Genomic DNA, 21,945 nt, shown 5'->3' on the forward strand with positions numbered 1-21,945 from the left:
GATCCTTTGCTGCTGCTGCTGTTGTTGTTGTTCCTGTCTCGCTACTGTCTCAGACATGGCTTTCAGGCTCAATCGCCGCCATCGTCGTAACACAGCCAGTTCTCCATCTTTTGAAGCATGATGTTAGATTACAACGAGCTAGTTGTGTGGCTTAGCCTTCCAAAATGTTGCTGTTAGTTTTTTAGAATGTAATACATAGAATTGGGAATGTTACATTCAATTTCATTCAGACTGTCTTTCAGGCTCAATCGCTGCCTTTTTCCCCCCGGAGCGAGGGAGGAGGGAGGGTGTTTTACCGTAGTGGCTGAGAGAGAGTAGTGGCACAGTGCTCCAATCAGGTCGCGAGGCACATTTTTTGCAACATCATCCAATCAGGGTCTCGCTCTCATAATGTCTGTCTTGCTCTCGTTCTGCCTCATACCAACATCCATAGATTTTGGAGGTTCCCGAGTGGCCGTTTGCTGGAAAAATCCATAGATAAGCCGCACCGTTATATAAGCCGCAGGGGCCAAAAAAGGCCAAAAAACGGGAAAAAAGCCGCGGCTTATAGTCCGGAATTTACGGTAATCTATTATAAGTCGCCCTTCTCCTATTCCACGTTTTGAGAGATATTCAGAGAGTACAAAAATGTGATCAAAAAGAAATTCAATTAAAGCTCTGTTCTCACTATCTATCAAATCTAACTCGGGAGTATGGACTTTTTTAAACAATATTTCTTGCAAATCATGATACAGAGGGCAGTATAGAATGAAATGGATTTCATTCTCCACTTCATTCAAATCACAATATTCACAGATTCTTTCATCCTCAGCTACCCCGCTGTATCTTCCTGTTTCAACTACCCCTCTGTCTTCCTGTTTCAACTACCCCTCTGTATCTTCCTGTTTCAATGTGTACCCCTCTGTATCTTCCTGTTTCAATGTGTAATGGCAGAATGCCGCATCTTATCTGTGCACAGAGTGACCTCTTACCTTTAGACAAATTATACAAAACATATTTTTCACATTTATCATCTTTTTTAAATAAACAATACGTTCTTAGTTTTGGCTTCTGCCAAATTTCTTCGGCCCAGGACTGTAGGCATTTAGCCCGGATTTGGTATTTGAAATCCTCCACATTCACAAGCATTCTTTGAAAATAATTTTCTTCCAAGACCACACAAAAATTGCAGATACCCATGATTCCCCTTCAACAGACAGATCCCAATATAACACTTGACTAGCTACCCTGTTGGTTGGTAAATCCAGCAGCCTGTTCCAGAGACTCACCATGCTAGTCTTCCATCTAATTCCACAGGAGTCCCACCCCATGTCTCCATTGACTGCCAGAATGGGGTCATATTTATGAAGTCCCCAAAAAAAACCTAACTGCCCGATTCTGGACACGTTCATTTAACTGAAACCTTTTATAGCCCCAAACCCCAAAAACATAATCCAAAACAGGACATACACAAGTTTGATACAATTTAGAATATGTAAAATAACCCATGTCCTTTAACATTTTGGTTTTACCTATAATGCCTCCCAGTGCCCTGCTTGCCAAGTCTGCTAGAACAGATACACCATGTAAAAAAGACATGTTCATCAAGAAACAAACCAAGGTACTTATATTTATCTGTAAACTCAAGTTGTTTGTCACCAATGCAAAACTTAAAACTACTTATTTCTCTACCTCTGTCTATAAGTGACATGTGTGTCATGTGTGTTATTGCCTGTCATTGTCAGACAGACAGTATATACAAAGAAAAACACTGTTATCAGCTAACAATGGATAAGTACCGTAAATTCCGGACTATAAGGCGCACCGGTGTATAAGCCGCACCTTCAAAGTTGACTATTTTTTTCTTATATAAGCCGCACCGGACTATAAGCCGCGGGTGTTTTAATGGTATTTTTTTTTTTTTTTTTTTTTTTTTTTTTTTTTTGTGTTTTAATGTTTAACTCATTGAGTGCCAAGGACGGACATGTTCGTCATTTCAAATAGTAACGTAGAGTGCCAAGGACGGACATGTTCGTCAATTGCGTTTTTTGACGGTGGGGCGTCGATCAAAGCCTTCTGCCTCTGATGTACAAATATTATAGCTATTGGATGTGTCTAACCTATTTTACAGAACCCTTAGGTGGCGACAGTGCTCTCCACATAACAGAAAGGCAAGGAAAAAACAAAGAAGAAGTCGTTATGGAAACGGAAATCGCATCGCATCCGTATGCATCGATATGCTGAAGCACGTTACTGCAGCTGTGCCTGCAGCAGCCAATCTGCTCCCACAATTGAGCCGGACAGCACATCCGCACATCCACACCGTGGCGTTGTTATTATTCTCAACTGGAAGCATCGTTGCCGGTGACAAACACACGCGGAACGCTGTAAAAAAGCAGGATGTCGATGTCCCTTCACTGTGCGCACAGCAAACTCAGCAGAGAGCCACCACAGACAGGAGGAGGAGTGTGCAGTTGAGGCGAGGCGAGGCGAGGCGGGGCGGGGCGGGGCGGGGGGGGGGGGGGGGCACGCAGAGCAGCGCGCAACACCCAGACAGACCCAGGCAGCAGGACAGGATTGACAAACGCAAGCCAGAATATCCGATGCCCACCAGATGACTCAGTGAATGTGCTTGAAATGCTGCATTTCACAAAAGGCGGAATAACTCAGCTTCTAATTTGAAAAGTGTCTTTTTGCTCAAAACAGCCTATCTTCTCCGGCTCATAACTAAAGAACGGAAAATGGGATCAATAAACTTTTTTTTGCAGATGATAGAATAGAGTCTCATCGTTCTTTGTGCGTGTTCAGTGTTTACATAGTAATATCACACAATATTCTGTGGGCCTCGAGAAATCACTGAAAACGCTCTGAAACTCTGGCACTGGGAGCATCCGTTCTCCAAAAGTGGCTGGCACTCAATGAGTTAATTACCATATGTAATGCTCCCATTTATTAACATTTCAACAAAACAACATAACACAACACCACCTGTGTTGTTATTTACAGTGCACACAGTGTCATACAGTGTCATACAGTGTCATACAGTGTGGTGAAAAGAGGGCAAGAGAGGAAATTAAAACAGAAGTGGATTTATAGTTAGGAAGAGTGCTAAAAAAGAGATTTTTTTTTTTTTTTTTTTTTTTTAATCCATAGATAAGCCGCACCGTTATATAAGCCGCAGGGGCCAAAAAAGGCCAAAAAACGGGAAAAAAGGTGCGGCTTATAGTCCGGAATTTACGGTACTCAGTAACGATCAATACTAAAAAGTCATCAAAGTCAAAGTTATGGGTGAAAAACAAACATTGGTGCATCTGTACCTGCATCTCTCGCCATATGGTTTGATTACCGTAATAAATATATATATAATATGAAATGTGTCATGAGCAGCCATCGATCTGCTCACACCACCGCACAGCATTCTTCATTAACAAGAAAATAGAGTTTGAGATGTTTGAATGATTTTCAATGTCGGCCCTGATTGATTTCCATTTGTTCCATCAGACCAGACTAATGGCAACATAATTTTCATGCGTAATGATTGTTTCAGGAAGTGCGGACAAGAGAAGCCAATTAGGGACAAAGTAATACTTTGACTGCAACTGCACTCACTGACAGTGAGTGCAGTTGAACACACCTACAGTACGTATGTACAGTACATGCACATAAGCCACAGAGAGCTCCAGTGAACTCACTAAAGGAGGGCTTTGCCCATTTTCAACCCGCTTTGTAACATCACAGTACAATGTGGGTAATATATGCAGATGGGCAGTGTTGACCTTGTCTTCATGTTTCCCTGCGCTGAGAGCTCTGCTGTTTATTCCAGGCACTTCTGTGTTAGAATGAGGCAAAACACACCGTTCTGAGACGGAGGTGAACACATGTTCTGCTCGAGGTGTTCTGCGAGATGTTCTGCTCGAGGGCGGCTGTTCCAACTACAGATTGTTTCTTTTTATTTTTCTGTATGCGCACATCCACAGAGAATCGCATCGAGAGCCTGAACGCGTGTTATAGACCCATACCAGCTGGTGTTATAGACCCATACCAGCTGGCGGGGGCAGAGTTTTTCCAAGCAGACGAACGGGGATTTCTCTGTGCAGAAAACATGAAGAGGAGAAAAACACTGCTCATCTGCATATTTTCATTTACAAAACATTTTCTTCATCGAGTCTGCATAAATCACACCTGTTTTCAAAGGATTATGAAACAAACGGCACAATGGATTCAGTTACGTTAAGTGGAGTTTGTGGACCAACTTATCTGCTGAACGGATGGCTGGATCTGGATGTAATGTTACAGGTAAAGTTAACACGTCGCTATTCGTTGTTCTGTATTCAGAGTTGGCAAAGTCCACATAATATTCTGTCGGAAAACAAGTCAGGTTCAGCAAAGCACACAAGTTGTTGCAACGTGAGGTCGCGCGCTTTATCTTTCAGACTCTGTTGTGTGATGATTCAACAGCACGATGCCTCATATCATGAAAGTAGTTTTCTTCCAAATATACTACTGATCTTTTAAATCTTTTAAACCTGTCACAGGCGTATATAATAAATAAATAAATACCGGTGCTCGGTACCCATCCCTATTCAAGAGCGCATTCACAGCAGAAGTAAAACTGGTACTCCAAGGCCTACAAATAACCCTACAGCCGGAGGCAGAACTTGCCATCTTCGGCTGCTCGGAGTCCTCTCTGAACTTCCCTACAGCTGTGCAACAATCTCTGACTCTGGGGACAACTCTCGCCAAAATACTTATTCTGAAGGAATGGAAGTCCTCTCCGCTTTCTTTTCAGGTGTGGCTGATGGACATGATCTCTGTTATACAGATGGAGAGACTCAGGTCCCTGAGAACCAACACGCTTAAAAGGTTCTCAAATATCTGGGACCCGTTTTTGGCCTACTTTGATGAGGTTAAGAATGACAAGTGACTGAGGTTGGGGGTGACGGATCTCATGGACCCCTTGCGTGGGATCCCATGCACACTATATCTCTTATAAACACAAGCACCTTATGCGGCTGATAGCACCACGTTGTAATGTTGAATGTCAATGATGTACTTTTTTCTCCTTTCTTTTTTCTGTGTCTGAGCATGTTTGTCTTGTTCGTATATTGTTCTATAAAAAAATATATATATATATATTAGAAAATCCTCAGAAGTAATCGTAACTTCAACTTTCAAATATACATTTTGTTAAGCTTAAACATTAGTTATTGAAAAGACCTCACTTTAGCCAAACATTTTATTCACAGTTTGTGTTAACTCTTGTGTCACCACTGACCGTGGTCGTGATACTGTTTTTGTGCTCTTCACAACAGTAAGCTAGGCGATCCCAAACATTTCAACCTTATGCACAGAACTAGGTCTAAGTGGTGATGGTTTTGATCATATCCTGATAGAGAGGCTAAAACAATGGGTTGGTATTTCTGGCACTTCTTTGGAATGGTTCTCCTCCTACCTTTTAAACAGGTCATTTTCTGTGTCTTTTGGTGACTGTGTTTCTGCATCTGCTCCTCTGTCGTGCGGGGTCCCTCAAGGATCAATTCTTGGCCCTATCCTTTTTGGTTGTTACATGCTTCCCCTTGGTTTATTAATAAGTAGTTTCTGTAACATATCCTACCATTGTTATGCTGATGACACGCAACTATACTTGTCAGTCAAACCAAATGATCACAGCAACCTGAATATCTTCCAGGACTGTTTGGCTGCCATAAAGAATTGGATGTCTCTCAATTTCCTCCAGCTAAACTCAGAGAAAACAGAGATTCTGGTCATTGCTCCCGATCACTTTGCCAGAGATATTAATCAGTATTTAGGTCCCCTTGCAAATAACATCAAACCCTCAGCCAGAAACTTAGGCGTTATTTTCGACCCATATCTGAACTTTCAATTACATGTAAAAAAAAAACAGTTCAGTCCTGCTTTCTTCACCTCTGTAATATAGCAAAAATTAAATCAATCCTCTCAGCTAAGGATATGGAAACACTCATTCACGCTCTCATTTCCTCACGCTTAGATTACTGTAACTCCCTCTTTTCATGCCTCAGCGATGCTACCTTGTCCAGGCTACAACTTATTCAGAACGCAGCTGCAAGGCTTTTGACCAGGACTAGCCGTAGGTCCCATATCACGCCGATTCTGGCCTACTTGCACTGGCTGCCAGTGCGACAGAGAATCCAATTCAAAATTCTGTTGATTACTTTTAAAGCTCTAAGAGGCTTAGCCCTGACTTATATTTCCGAACTGCTGCAATTTTACACCACATCAAGGCCACTTAGGTCCTCTGACCAAGAGCTGTTAGTGGTCCCCCGATCCAGACTCAGAACGAGAGGTGAGCGGGCATTCTCTGTTCTGGCGCCTACTTTGTGGAATGACCTCCCTCTTTCTGTGAGACTGGCTGATTCAGTGTCCACTTTTAAAACACTTCTTAAAACCCACTTATTTACACAGACATTTTATTAAATTTGATCCCATTGGTGTATTTTTACTTATTTGCTGTACCTTTTGATTGCTGGATTGTCTGCACTTTATGGCTGGTGCGCCTCATGCCTTCTTATCACTCTGTTTTAATTTGTGCTTGTTGATGTTGTTTCTTGCCTTGTGTTTATTTGCCTATTTGCTTATTTTATTTTGTTTTAACCTGCTGCCAGTTTTTATTGTAAAGCACTTTGTGATCTCGAGATTTTAAAAGTGCTATATAAATAAAGCATTACATACTTACTTACTTAGACAAGATAAGAAAAAAGAAGAAAGAATGTTATTCTATATTCTGCAGATTGGTGTGTATTCAGTCAAGATATTTATTTTCAGTCCGTTGTATGAGTACATACAGTATGTATGAAATGCTTATGCGGCTCCATTACAAGACATAGTGCAAGTCAGTGGTACATCAAAAAATACATACTCAGATGTACATGTAAAAGGCAACAGTGAAATGATGTGGGGGGGGGCACACAAAATACAATAGGAATAAAATTAGGTAAACTAGAGGTAAACTAGTACCCATTGTCACTAGAAGGTGCAGTCAGGGCAAGTTGTGCACATAGTCACATAGATGTATCACAATTAAGGAAGAAGTCTGGAGCAACTCGGGCCATAGGATGCCTTTTATTTAAGGTGCAGAGTAAAAGGACAACGTTTCAATGTCAGTGCGTCTTCATCAGGTCAACAGAATGTCAGGCTGGGGAAGCATTTTAAAGGGCTGCCAACAGATGGAGAATGGGGGCAGAGCCTACAATTAGCCAATGGCTAAGTCCTGCCTATTAGTCAATTACATAGCCTCAGCAGAGCATCTACAATCAGCAATTATACAGTGTAAAGCAAAGTAAGAAGGCCAAAATAAAGGCCTAGAATAAGATTTAAAATGTACAGTGCATTATAGGGGGGGGGGGGTAGACTATAAAGACAAAGTACAGCAGTTTTATAATAACAGAAATAATATAATATATGAGTAGAAATGTACAGTGCATTATGGGGGGGGGGGTAAGGGGGTAGGATTAGGCTATAAAAAACAAAGTACAACAGTATCAGAAACCCATATAAGGCCTAATATAAGATGTACAGTGTATTATGGGGGGGGGGGGTTTAGGCTATAAAAACAAAGTACAACAATAAAGGAATAAAACAACAACAAGCCCAAAAATGAAAGGCAGCCAGTAATTTAAGAAGGAGACCGCCTAAAGAAAGGGGGAGAGGGAGAGTTCTTCATTGAGGCCTGAGGGCTCCAGTGTCTCCAGTGTGTGAATCCAAAATGCTTCTCTGCATAGGAGTTTTTTAATGATATCACCACCCCTCAGGGGACTGATGAAGACGCACTGACGTTGAAACGTTTTCCTTTTACTCTGCACCTTACATAAAAGGCATCCTATGGCCCAAGTTGCTCCAGACTTCTTCCTTAATTGTGATTCTGTGTCCCTCCTGTGATGCACCGGACCTGCCTGTCTTTATAGCTGAAGCGCGGTGGGATGCTCTCTTTTTCACATAGATGTATGTTTGTGTCAGGGAGCGGGGTATAGGATGAGTAAGTATAAGATGGTAGTAGGAATGGATGGAGTGTCTGCTGTAGTCTGGGTTCAGTGGCGGCACTCTGTAGCAGCCCTGTAGCATGCAGGCCTGGAGGTCTGAAGGCTGTCTGGAAGCCTGGGGGAGGGGAGACCAACTGGCTGCTGGGGTTGGCTGTGCGGGGTGGCAGGTAGGGAGTGGAGCCACCGGCGGCTCTGTGGTGGAGGGGGAGGTGGCCGTCGAGGAGGCCACTGTGGAAGGGCTGGCGAGTGGGCACGTCAATCTCTGTGAGTGCCTGCAGGGCCTTGAGGCGGTGTGGCTGCTTGTCATCCTGGAGACAGTCTAAACTGCTGGCCGCTGAAGCAGGGATGCCTGTGATGATAGAAGGGTCCATCCAACTGGCCGCGCTGTCCCAGGTGAGGCTGTGTGAGATGCCTGCTGGCCCTGCCGGCCCTCCGATGTGGTTAACACTTTTGGAGGATGAAGAGGAGTTTGGGAGGCCCCCGAAGTTGATATTAATATTGGACAGGAGAGCTCTCAGACCATCCTGCCACTCTTTCACCTTTAAGCCATCTATGGAGCCACTGTTCGCTGAGATGGGGATCCCTCCCAGTCCTGTGTTGTGCTGAGGGGGCAGCTCCAGGTGTGAGGCAGCACTGGCTGAGTGGTTCAAGTGTGTGAGATTATTGCGTGTGGGGACACTCATCCAGGAGTGTCTGGCGGCTTGCTGCTGATGACTGGCCTGGCTGTTGTGACTGCCGGGGAGGCAGGAGCTGTAGATGGCTCTGTGGTGGACCTGGCGGAGGTGAGGAGGGCCGCTGGGGAAATGGTGAGAAGCACCAGGGTTTGGGCTGGGGGGCAGCAGGCTGGGGTCGTGGTGGGACCCGTGGGAGAGAGGTCCTGGGGACCAGGGGCTCTGATCGTGCACTGAGAGCTCCTTGTCTATCAGATCGGCCAAGGCCTTAAGGGAGACGTTGCATGGGTCGAAGCCCAAGTCGTCATCCTCCTGTTTGGTGGATGAGCCGAAACCAAAGGCTGCCTCCCAGTCTGTGGAGGAAGACACTGGTATTGTGTCTGATGTGAAGAAGCTCTGTGGTTCAGGTGTCATGGGCCAGTCACAGTGGGGGCTGAGGATTGGGGGCAGGCTGGCGGGGAGATGGTTAGGATGTCGGAAATTACTGTTTGAAAAGAAAGACTGGGACTCCGATGCCGCGCCCTCAAAGGGCGAATGGGCTGTGAGGTCTGCCACACTCATGGGCACCACCAGACTGGGTTTAGTTAAGCCCGGGGGAGGGGAGTGGGATTCACTTTTAGGTATATGTTGTAAAGTCTCTCCATTCACCAGAATGATGGATTCTGGAGGCTTGTCACTGGGACTGTTACTGTCACAGTTAGAGTAGAAATGGGACAGGGCAGTACCCTGGCCAGGACCCATCTCTGCATCTAGCCCATCTGAAGTCATAACTTCTTGACAGCAGTCTAGCAGTGGAGGGTACTTGCGGTCCTCTGAGAGCCCACTGGCCAGTTTGCTATGATGCCCCGAAAGCATCGGGCCCCCGTATTCACCATTGCCGTTGTTGGTTTGTGTTGAGTTGGATTTACTCTTTGACTTTTCTGTCTCACATGCTGGAGGTTGTACAAAGCTACAGTTCATTTCATAGAGGTCTTGGATGAATCTCTGCTCACACTTTTTGTGTTTCCCCGCCTGTATCTCCTCTTTAGTAAAGCTAGCCGCTTTGTCCCCCACATCATGTAGAAACATACAATCTGCTTTGGGACACAGCATACCTTTGAGAAAGTAACTGCAGTATTTTGTTGTGCCTAAAAAAACCTTGAGTGTCCTGCCATCAACAACCACATTGTTCATCCACTGTATTGCTCTTAGAGCAGCTTCAGAGCAGATGTAAGTGACATACGCGCTGGCGCTTGGCCCCTGTGAACCTGCATAAGATGTGCTGTTGTTGATGACCACTTTATGGATTTTCCCAAACTTCCCAAAGTACTCTGGCCTTTTTAGGACCTCGGGGTCGGCAAGCCGTTGTGACAGCCGCAAAACAAACACCAGGTTACTCTGGACCACTCTGAGACCAGCCAGATGCTTTCGGTTTTCTGTCACCTTCTGCTTCTTATTGTTCTGCCTCTGCTTCTTCTCATGTGTCATCCTTTGGATGATCTCCTCCTGTGACGGGGGCTTGTACACAGCAGGGTCCTCTGGGTATGGCTTCCTGCAGGCGGGGCAGAGGCCGTCCTCGTCTGTGCGGATGCGATGCCAGCAGAAGCGGCATATCTGGTAGCTGCAGGTGCAGGGGAAGAAGTTGAGGTCATCAAAGTCCAGCGGGTCCTTGCACACGGGGCACTTCATGGGGTTGTCCTTCATCTCAGGGCTAAGGGACATCCTATGGCAGGGCAAGGTTGTTTGTTGCTGTAAGGTGGTAAGGTAAGGGGCCGAGTGACATCACCGATGACATCACAATTGTTCGATTGACATCACGGATGACATAATCAATAATGACTTACAATTGCTCTGTGTGTAAGTGATGTCATCACTGATGTCACTGTTTTATTGTCACAATGTCTATGCATATCTGAGATTGGTGATTTATGACATCACTGATGATGTCACAATGACTATGACATCATCAGTAATGTCATGAAGTTTAGCTTGTTCTTGACAAACTAGTTGAGCTTGTTTTTTTCCTCACTACAAGGCTAGCTCCGAAGGTTAACCTGTGGTGACAAACAGCATTATCTCTACAGTAGTAGTAGTAACAGTTTGTCGTGTGTAGTCAACGATGAATCCCGAAGACTACCGGTATTTATTCAAACTGCTCCTGCTTGGTGATTCTGGTGTGGGAAAGTCTTGTCTCCTTCTACGGTTTGCAGATGACACAGAGAGCTATTAGTACCATCGGTATGGACTTCAATTGCAGGACCATCGAGCTGGATGGAAAGACCATCAAACCAGCTTTGGGACACTGCTGGCCAGGAGCGATTCCGCACCATCACATCCAGTTACTACAGAGGGGCGCATGGCATTATAGTAGTTTACGATGTGATGGATCAGGAGTCCTTCAATAACGTGAAGCAGTGGCTACAGGAGGTTGACCATTACGCCAGCAAGGACGTCACCAACCTCTTAGTAGGCAATAAGTGCGACCTCACAACAAAGAAGGTTGTGGATTACATGCTGACAGCTTAGGCATCCCCTTCCTGGAGACCAGCACCAAGAGCACCACTAACGTGCAGCAAGCCTTCATGACCATGGCTGCCCAGATCAAGACGAGGATGGCAACACAGAGGAGTCCAAAATAAAGAGAGTCCCGCACACTGTCCAAACTTGCAAAAATAAATTTAATATTGTAACGTTTCGGTCTCAGACCTTTTTCAAACAAAATTCTGAGACCGAAACGTTACAATATTAAATGTATTTTTGCAAGTTTGGACAGTGTGCGGGACTCTCTTTATTTTGTGTGAATTATATCCTTGTCCTACGCACCTGCCCCGTAAGAGAGATGTGCGGAGTTTTCCTTCGAACACAGAGGAGTCCAACATCAAGATCCAGAGCAAGCTGGTTGATACCTCGTATGGATGTTGCTGCTGAGGCAGAGTGAGAGGTCTGTCTACTCTGTTCTGTGAGATCTTTAGCTGTTCTCTTTCCTCCGTCTAGCTCTGTCACATGTACGTTTAAAGTTATTTATTTATAGAGTGGTTTTTCAGAAAGTGCTTCTAAGAATACGAAGAACACAATGCAGATATAAGCAAGGATAATTTCTTGGTTTTTTTTTGTGTGCAGAGGGCTTGGCCGTGGGGGTCGCATTCGGCGCCATTGGAAAAACCTCATCGGCCACTTTCGAGAGCGCCAGGTAAGACCAGTACCAAGGCAAATAACTAACACACACACACACACAGTGACTAATTTATTGATTGATTGACCGATCAGATCGGATGCACTGACTGCACTACTGTTTAGTATTATTGCTGTGACTATTATTATTGTTATTATTATTATTGTGCCTATCTACTGTGGGGTCTGGTTAATTGGTTGTACTGTATGGCTGCACAATGGCGAGTTTGCAATTTCCTTGTATAATATACAATGACAATAAACAACTACTACTACTCACACACACTCCTCTCTAAACTAAACTAAACGTGGACGGACAAGCCTGTCTTTATTGTCACAAATCACCACACCACATGCACACAAGTGTCGGCGGCAGCACACACTGGTCAGACGAACATCTTCTGCAGGTTTTTAGTCAGGGACCATACCGATGTTGTATGGAGGAAACCCCAGGGGAGCATGGACCCCAGGGGAGCGCCCCAGGACCTTCTAGCTGTGAGGCGACAGCGCTACCACTGCGCCACTGTGCCCCTCTGCCCCTCTCTTACTGGTGGGATCAGATAAACAAGGTTCTGCACACAAGGTTATACGGTGTTTTGTCTATACCAGGGTCATAATAATAAGCCTGTCCTTATATTTTATTCCTGGATCATTGAATATTCCGCTTAGCATGGTGAAAAGATATACAATACAATCACTCACTCACTCACTGAGGCCAGGATGGCCGCCGTCGGGCACGATGTCGGACCTTCCACACATCTCGTGGTTCCATCAGGGACCGCAGCTCCCCAGTTGTTGCAGCTCCACAGTCCTCTTTTAGGGTGTTGACCATGGTCTTAAGTGGTCTCCCAGGGTTCATCCTTCCATGAGTTGGTTCCCACAGAATGACTCGGCCCAACTGCGGCACCTTACACTTCTCTGTAGCCAAAAACAGTGCTTGACCCCCTTTTAACTAAGATGATTTATTTGGGCATTTTTTGTCTTTATTAGACAGAGAACAATCCTTCTTCTTCTTTGGTGTTTTAAGTTGGCATCCTTTATGTTGCATTACTGCCTCCTTCTGGATTTGTCCATCCACTCTTTCCCTACATTCTGTCCCTCGCTCCTTATGTCCGTGTCGGTCGGAATCCACCCCAACAATCATTGTCAAGTTCCATTGAATAAAAGTGAATACAGTCTATCTGTATCTGTATTCTAGGTAGAGAGACAGTGACACACTATGGGCAAAACAGACTATCTGTATTATCTTAATAATAATTAATATGACTATCTGTATTCTAGGTAGAGACATAACAGAGACAGAACAAAACAGCCAGTCTTCTACATTCTGTTGTTGTGTTAAATATGGTGATATTTAACAAGTCAGCACTTTGCTGGGGACACCTAGTGGTCCCCCAACCCCACGTTGAGAACCCATGCCTTAGACCAGTGGTCCCCAACCACCGGGCCGCGGACCGGTACCGGCCCGCAACGCATTTGATATCGGGCGAGCCGGTCCAAAAATAATAATAATGATATATATATATATATATATAAACCTAGGCTGTAATATTATAGGCTGTGTGTGGTAGTTGAAACATAAGGCGCTTTCACACCGGCCTTGAAAGCCGCAAAATGTGAAAGTCGTGAATGCGGGTTGGTCGCTAATTGTTGTACGCCTTTCTTTCCGCCAGCCGACCTAGTCTCAGCGGCGGGTTACCAGGTAACCCGCCTTCACTTGAAAGCGTAGGAGCAGCAAGCCGGAACAGTGCGAATGGTCAGCTCATTCATAAAAAAATTACAGGGGAAATCACCTCATGCAGCAAGAAAGTGCATGAGTGAAAGTAAAAAAAGTAGCCTATACAATCATGACTGCAGGGACGCCAGGAGGAATGCTCCGTGCCTGTAAGTAGGTTAGGCTTTAAGCTCAAACGATGTTGACATTAGTAGGTAAAATTAACGGATATAATAATACGCTTCAGAGGACATAGCTGTCTGTGGCGAGTTGGTCTGAGGATATTCCCTCTGGAAACCAGCTCCAGAACTGCAATCTGTCTAGCTAGCCACTTGTGCATTCCCTTACAAAAACTACTAACGTTATAGTAGTCATGTGCATTTATAGCCTATACTATTCCCCCGACGAACGTTATGCAGACTGCAGCTGTTGCTGCAGCTATGCGGGCTTCGTTTTTCAGAACGGAGTACGGACGCTAATTAGGCTACTTAATGGGAATGATTTGCTTTACACAAAAATGGAACCAAAAGATAAGAATTAGCCTTGTACCTAATAGGCTACATGATGGTGCATGATGCATCCATAAAGTATATATATAAGAATATTGAAGGCCTTGTTACCATGCTGCATGTGGACAAGACTTTCGTGTTTTCTGCACCTGCACCTGCACCTCGTTGGCTGGCATACATCGGCGATGTTTGGTTGTTGAATGAATTCGTAGCCTAGGCTACACTAACCTATGAAAATATTCATTTGGGCTAGGAGGAGCTGAGTGGAAATGCCTCCCTCGCCTTTCAATCCGGGAGCGGTGGCTGTCACTTGAAAGCACACCGCAGGACGGGAATGTGGCCGTGCTGCTTGGCTCTGTGTGAAAGCAATTTCTGTGGCGAGGCTGCTGACTTTGCGGGCCTTCTGAACTGCAATTTTGCGCGATCTGTGTGTGAAAGCAGAAATAGTTTCAAGTTGACATTTATTTATGTTTGTAGTTAAAACAAAAACATAAATACTGTAGGCTACATACAGTACAACACAAAAGGCTGTTATTTACCCTTTGTCGCCACCTGGTGAGTAAATATATATGTAACTAAAACCGTTAAAATTGACAACCGGTCTGCGACTTTTCTTTTCCATGTATCTACCGGTCCTTGGCACAAAAAAGATTGGGAACCCCTGCCTTAGACCACTGCCTGGATGACGAGCAGAGTCTGAGCTTATTAGGCACAAACTGTTGGACCATTGGGCAATGATGGACAGATCAGGTTGTTCTACTGTGTGCTGCTGACATCTGGTGGTTAACGTTTGGCACTGCAGAAGGCAGTTTAAGTGCTCTGTAGCTGGTAGTGTCTTGGGTTGTGTCTCTTCCTCCATGATAAAACATAAATTAGTGATTTTGTTATCTGTTGTTGAGATGATTTAAATCAGTGATTTTGTTATCTGTTGTATAGATGTCAAGAGGCCGCTCGCTGCAGTACATCTCCTCCACTCTGCAGCTAAAAGTCCTCCCCTCTGGAGCTGAAACTGCTCTCCTTTGAGCTCCAGCGAGTACAATTGTGTCCATCTTGCGACATCACTGATGATGTCATGATTTGTGTCACACATCACTGATGATGTCACTGATGATGTCAGGATTTGCTAACTCCGCCCGCATTAGGGAATTTTATTACTCTGCACCATATGTGGGATTTATGATGTCACTGAAGATGTCACAATTTGTGTCACAAAACATTGATGATAACAATGATTTGATGATGATGTTTCACCTTTTTCTTTTTTCTTTTTTTGTGTCCACAGAAACTTGGCTGTTGGTATTGGCATCCAGAATTTCCCAGAAGGCTTAGCAGTTAGCCTGCCTCTCCGGGGTTCAGGGATGTCAACATGGAGGGCCTTCTGGTAGTGTGTGTGTGTGTGTGTGTGTGTGTGTGTGTGTGTGTGTGTGTGTGTGTGTGTGTGTGTGTGTGTGTGTGTGTGTGTGTGTGTGTGTGCACGCACGTGCGTGCATGTGTTATTGTATGCAATGTCAAGGAGTAGTTTTTGGGGTCATTTTGAGGCATTTCAGCTTAAAATAACATTTCTTATCATTTCTTATCAGAAGTATATTTAGATTGTATTTAGTGGTTCTTTCTTGTCTCTGTCCTGAGGTATGGCCAGCTGAGCGGGATGGTGGAGCCTGTGGCCGGGTTGCTAGGCGCCGTCGCCGTCGTTTTGGCGGAGCCTCTTCTCCCGTACGCGTTGGCGTTTGCCGCTGGGGCTATGGTCTATGTGGTGGTCGATGACATCATACCCGAGGCTCAAGTCAGGTGAGAGGGCACGGAGAGAGGGGGGAGGGCACGGCGAGAGAGAGGGGGGAGAGGGCATTGCGAGAGAGAGAGAGGGGGGGGGGGGGCACGGCGAGAGAGAGGGGGGAGAGGGCATTGCGAGAGAGAGAGAGAGGAGAGGGCACGGAGAGAAGAGGGCATGGAGAGAAAGAGAGGGGGAGAGAGCAAGGAGGGAGAGGGCACGGAGAGAGAGAGAGAGAGGGGGGGAGAGGGCATTGCGAGAGAGAGAGAGAGAGAGAGAGGGCACGGAGAGAGAGAGGAGAGCACACGGAGAGAGAGGGGGGGAGAGGGCATGGCGAGAGAGAGAGAGAGGAGAGCACACAGAGGAGAGGGCATGGAGAGAAAGAGATGGGGAGAGGGCAGGGAGAGAGAGAGAGAGAGGGCACGGAGAGGGGGAGCGGACACAGAGAGAGAGTTCCAGAAAAGATTCAGGTGCCAGGGAAACACAGACTCCAGTTTGTCCTGGGCTCCACCACACAAACACATACACTTATTTAGGACTAACACTCAGCTCTACAGGGAACTTCAACATGGCTGTGAATAACCTGAGGGAAAAGGCAAGAAGGGCTTTTTATGCCATCCGAAAATCCATCCAAATTAATATCCCAATCCGAATCTGGCTCAAAATTTTCAAAACAGTGATCCAACCAATCGCCTTTTCTGGTAGTGCGGTATGGCGTCCATTAGCAAACGAGGAATTCTCTAATTTGGACAATTTGTAATTCCTGTGGTACTCTATTCAGCCTACAAATAGCCAGATATGGTTTTTGGTCCATATCACCAGCCCTTTTGCACTCTTTCTGTCGGTCTCTCTCTCTAACTAGTGGAAACGGGAAACTGGCGTCCTGGACCGCCATCCTGGGCTTCGTGGTGATGATGTCACTCGACGTGGGGCTGGCCTGATCTGAGGTCGCCGTGCCAACAGAACCATCAATGGCCATGTTGTTATGACGATGCTGCTGACCTCCATTACCAATAGAAAGGGACCAAATGATGTGTTCATTCCAAAAAAGGTTTCTACTAGAAATGAATACGGTATTCAACAAACAGATGAATCCTAACTATTTTCTAAGTGCAGCTCTGATGATGACCCCTAACTTTAATAATAACCCATAATGTGTGTTTTTCTTCTTCTAGCCTCCCCCCCTCCCCAAATGGCAGATATCTAATGTTGGAATTAAGCTATAAAATATTCTACAAATCTTACAGCGCTCTGTGCGTAATGTTCTGTGGAGCAGATCCAGCCTTATTTTAATATTAATTGTTAGCTTTATGACAGTTACCGTAAATGAATGTTATGTAGAGCGCCCCCCTCCCCCCCCCCCCCCCAGTTTTTGTATTCCCTGATTACGTAAATACTTGAAACATGGTGTTTGATTTTGGTGATTTCTGGCGCTGCTGGTGAATGATTTGATTTTGTTATGCTGTTAATTTCCCCCCTCTTCGGTCGGGACTCCTGCGTACCTTTTTTTTAATTATTTATACGGCCGAGTCGATGCACAGTCAGGGACGAAGCTTTTGTATAAGAGCCTGGTCTTCTACCTGCTCTATTTGTAAAGCGCCTTGACATAAGTCTTGTTATCATTAGGCGCCATATAAATATAAAATTGATTGATTGTATAATTAAATGACCAAGTGATAATCATGTCATCTTTTTGTGCTCACATTTACTGGGAGGTTTCTAGGGGCTGTTCCCCCTGAATTTTGTGTGTGTACATTTTAAAGTATAAAATGCATTAATCTGGTGCACTCAGAGCAAAATGAAGAGGCTAGTAGATCTATGAAGAACTACACACATCACATTCATAACCTCTTCACTATGCTGTGGCTTTACAATGATGAAAAAATAATTGTCTCCTTATACTGTATATTCTATTCTGCATGTTAGACAGTGTTTCTCAACCACTGATCCGTGGCCCACTGGTTGGCCTCAGAGCGCCATCTAGTGGGCTCCTAAAGCAGGAGTTTGCAGTCAACTAGTTGAGATTAATATGTGGCAGTCAAAATCTATTTGTGGTGCTCAAAATCTATTGTGGTGTACCTCCACAAATAGATCAATGTATTGGAAACACTGACTGTTATAGTAGGATATGACAACACATTCTCACAACTCTGCATCACCAGACAAAAGCACAGAATCAGCACCAACAACATATCACAATATGCTGAATGACACCTACATGCAAGTTTGCCAGAGATAAATTTATTTATTTTTTCATCTGGCCACAAGGGGGTACACGCACCTGGTGCACCAACGTAAAATCGCCAGTGCTGGCGGGGAATGAGTTAATATGTCTAGCAAGATTGTGGGCCAACAACAACTCGGTATGACACGCCTCTGTGAGTCCCGTGTGACTGGGAAAGGGAGGGCAATCCTCAGTGACACCACACCCTCTCAATACTGAATACGAGCTGTTACCACCAGGATGGAGGTAAAGGGTACCACCTTTGCGGACTTCCCGTGCCCAGAGATCCTATATACCTTCTCGTAAAGAGCGCTGAGCGGTAGTTGTTACAGGCATGCCAGGAATTCCAGGCATCCCATTTCCGCCTGTCGGGTCAGTGAGACTTTCCTGAGGAGAGTTGTGTCTCACTGACCCGACAGGCAAAAATGGGATGCCTGCAACCACCAGTGAAAAGAGCCCGGGGAAGAATTGCAGTCTGATCGTTCCTTAGGGAACAGTTTATGACGATATGCGTCGAAAACGGGAATAAAACTGTCTATTTAGATGGAGGAAAACACGCTGCCACTTGGCCCCCACGCAGCTACATTCTAGGACTGGCTTGCACACTATTTCGATCACCACAACGCCTAGGATGGACAAAAACGCTGCGGAGATCACTGGGTGAGTCGTCAGATCATAATTAATGTGAGGAGAGGGGTCCAGGTAAAAAGAAAAAACGAAATTCTCCTTTAACCAAGTTGTTTTAGTTTCCTAACGATAACCCTAACATAAATTATTGGCTGTTTAAAAATGATGAGAAAGGGGTACCCTGTGCGTTAAAAAGTGAGGCCAAGGGGCCAAACGTGAGGATTTGAGGAGTTGGAGTGAGAATGTGTTGGCAGCAACTGATGGAGTCAGTAGAATAAAAACATCTGTGGTGATGATGAGAAGTAATTGGAGATACGGAGAGCACAACTGAAAATGATGAAGGAAGGGTTGAAGCTTCAGGGCAAGGGCAAGCGTTGTCATTGCTACTTTCTAGCACTGAAAATATCCCTTTTGGCCCGCGCTTCAGCACCAATTTCAGTCCAATTTGCGTGCCGATTTGGTCACCAACTTAGGTTCGTCAGTGAGTGGCACTGATGATATCATAGACATCGTGACATCCTCAGTGGGACAAACATTTTATCTCAATGAGGCTAACCTGGATAAATAAAGGTGAAATAAAATAATAATTACAAGAAAAAAGGCAGATTTTGAGTGCTAGAAACTAGTAATGACAATGCAAGTTCCCACAGTGTTGAAGATGGACCTTCAAGTTGTGTGTGTGTGTGTAATAGCATGGGAGAGTAGTAGTAGTAGTAGCAATTACAAGTTCGCCCCACCGCTATTGGTTGGTTTGTTTTTCAAAGCGTTCGTGATTGGTTGAAAAACACAGAGCCGGCTCTGGATTGGTGGGTTGGCGGGGTGAGCTGAGAGTTCAAGGGTCGATGTCCTCAGGGACAATGGTGAGGATGGCGTCCTCATTCCCACGCCGCACCACGGTGCGCAGTGCCCCGTCCTGCTTGATGGCGGCGCTCACGTCGCTGGCCGAGGTGATTGGCTGGCCGTTGATGCTGATGATGACATCACTCTCCTTCAGGCCAGCTCTGTCAGGAAGAGAGAAGAGCACTCGTTACACTCCATTTGCATTAGGGGTTCAAGCCCCACAGGGGTAATAGACCGGGCGCACCCTCTGCCCCGGTGTACGCTCCGCTACTGGTTGATGGTCTCAATCACTAGTTTCAAGTCTTCAATACAGCAGGATGTTCATTTAGTCAATTATGCTCCCATTTAGAGTCAAATGGACAATAAAGCAGACTCTGTTTTGGGGTGTGATTGAGAGTTAGTCGGTCCAGTGATCGTGCAGCTCGCAGTTCATGGACCGATAGCAGGCGGCACTGCGGCTCTGTGGGTAAGCCCTGGTCCCATGCTAGGGGCTGGGGGCCTGTTTCAATAATAAAATAAAATAAAGTTGTATTTCTCGCTTAATTTTACACAGCAGACAGCACAGCACAGCAGTATGCTTTTATTTTGAAAAAATCTGTCAGGAAGTCCGAATGAGCTGACAGCGTGCTGACAGTGAAAAGTAAACAAAGCTAAGTGCTACATGCATGAGTTGAATATACAGCCAATGTGGCAGGGAAAGATGCAAAAGATGACCTGCAAACAGAAAGTGAAAGTTTTGCCTGATTGTGGATTTAGCCGGTTGGCGAAGATTTGTGACGTGAGGACGACTAACATTATTCAATGCAGCTGAATGAACGGTGAGTCTGCCGTTTTAATTTCTATATCCTTGAGTGACATGTTTCAGTTTGTGGGCATTGCTGCTGTTGGTAATGAGAGAGACAATATTTCTTATCATTGTGGCACTTTCGATTTTGATAGGCTAACGTTAGTCAAGTGATAGCAGCGCGCATAGTTGTGTGTGTGTGTGTGTGTGTGTGTAAGAGGAGGAGAGAGAGAGATGTGTTATATCGTGATTGACTTTGGGCCTCGGACGGACTCGTGCCCAATAATAGCTTAACCTCTAGGGCCGGGATAGGGCCGGGCCTGAATGCCATGGGCCTGGGTCGGGCTGCGGCCCGCCCAGCTCTCTAGTGCTCGCTGCTTCTGGCTCCAAAAAACCAAGATGGCGACGGTCAAAATGCAAAACTCAAGGCTTCAAAATAGGAGTCCACAAACCAATGAATGACATCACGGATGCTATGTCCATATTGTTATACAGTCTATGGGCATGGACCTCAAACGATCATCAAAATGGATCATGGCTTAATTCTATGGACTGTACATGGACGGACCTATCCATGTTTTTTGGACTCCCGTTTGGAAGCAGTGTTGTCCAGTGGCGGCCGGCCACTAGAGGGCGCCAGGGCGCCGCCCCACCTACTGTATCCACATGAAGGAAGGGGAAATAAAACGTTATATATATATATATTTATTTATTTTTATGAGCGAGGTGAATATTAGATAGTGAGTATATAATCTGCAATAAATATGTAGATTCATAATTATCTACATGTGTACTGTTTTTGGGTCAATATTTTCTTGCACCGAATTGCCACGGACGCCGTCCGGGGACTTCCGGTTTATTTCCGGTTTCCACCAGTGCAGATCATTAGAGTATCAGGATCTGTGAAGTTGTACATGCGCTGTTCACTCTGAAAAACAAAGGGATTTGGGAGGGCTCTGGGCGCACGTATCTTGCGACCAGGTGGAGGTGGGGCCAGGTAGAGTGAGTGTCGTGACGTAGGCTAGGCTAGGCTACGTAGATGGGTAGCGACCATAGGGTAGCGACGCAGTATATATAAATACTAGTAGCAGTCCCACGCTGACGGCTTTGCAGCACGCGCGAAGCAAAGAAGTTTGTTTTCAACTGCCATAAAACACAAAAGACGTTTTGCAAGAATGGAGAAAGAAAATTCTGTGAAGTCACTCAAAACGACGCCGTTTGAGAGATGGAATTTACAGGAGAAGCATCGAGTGAAAGAGCTTGGACCAGATCACCCTGAGCTCGCCATTAAACAACAGGCTACAGACAGAGGAAGAAAATATACTCGTTTCTAGTAGCTAGTAACGTCCGTTACTACTTGCTTGATTTAGGGCTGGAGTGGACGATAATTCAATAGGCTATTATTGTTGTCTTTCAGTGGAATCATCGTGATGATATGGTTATTTTAATAGTGACATTTTTGCTGTCTAAATTGATGATGACAAGCAAAGGTTTGTTTGACATCACCATTCAGTTCAATGAGATTAACACTGATTTTGCATACGGAAGAATCCTTATGATTATCATATTGATTTCAACCCCATTGTCCAGGCCTATATATGGTATAGCCCTCCCTGGACAAAAATGCAGCAGCCGCTACTGGTGTTGTCTGTCACAATCTT

The 21,945-nt window shown here is 45.2% G+C and overlaps 2 protein-coding genes and 2 pseudogenes across 5 annotated transcripts in view; 2 read left to right on the forward strand and 2 right to left on the reverse strand.

Moving 5' to 3' along the window:
• slc39a11 (solute carrier family 39, member 11) overlaps nt 1-17,475 on the forward strand; it is a 54,641-nt gene extending 37,166 nt beyond the window's left edge. For both annotated transcript variants that reach the window (XM_083636145.1, XM_083636146.1), the window contains exons 7-10: nt 11,768-11,837; nt 15,324-15,422; nt 15,671-15,829; nt 16,672-17,475. In XM_083636145.1, coding sequence (XP_083492271.1) covers nt 11,768-11,837; nt 15,324-15,422; nt 15,671-15,829; nt 16,672-16,750 — 407 coding nt within the window. In that variant the 3' untranslated portion in view covers nt 16,751-17,475. The remainder of the gene's footprint in view (nt 1-11,767; nt 11,838-15,323; nt 15,423-15,670; nt 15,830-16,671) is intronic.
• Nucleotides 7,868-10,369, reverse strand: LOC310774872 (CCR4-NOT transcription complex subunit 4 pseudogene; annotated as a pseudogene). Its single transcript has one exon. The product of its transcript is annotated as a CCR4-NOT transcription complex subunit 4 pseudogene (transcript).
• LOC310774873 (ras-related protein ORAB-1 pseudogene) lies at nt 10,767-11,286 on the forward strand (annotated as a pseudogene). The gene has a single exon. The product of its transcript is annotated as a ras-related protein ORAB-1 pseudogene (transcript).
• A 553-nt stretch (nt 17,476-18,028) lies between the features above and the next one.
• Nucleotides 18,029-21,945, reverse strand: part of LOC310774639 (serine protease HTRA1B-like) — a 31,436-nt gene continuing 27,519 nt past the window's right edge. The window contains exon 11 of the mRNA XM_083634739.1: nt 18,029-19,661. Coding sequence (XP_083490865.1) covers nt 19,493-19,661 — 169 coding nt within the window. The 3' untranslated portion in view covers nt 18,029-19,492. The remainder of the gene's footprint in view (nt 19,662-21,945) is intronic.

Source organism: Poromitra crassiceps (genome assembly GCF_964638095.1).
Source record: "Poromitra crassiceps genome assembly, chromosome: 4".
Lineage (NCBI taxonomy): Eukaryota > Metazoa > Chordata > Actinopteri > Beryciformes > Melamphaidae > Poromitra > Poromitra crassiceps.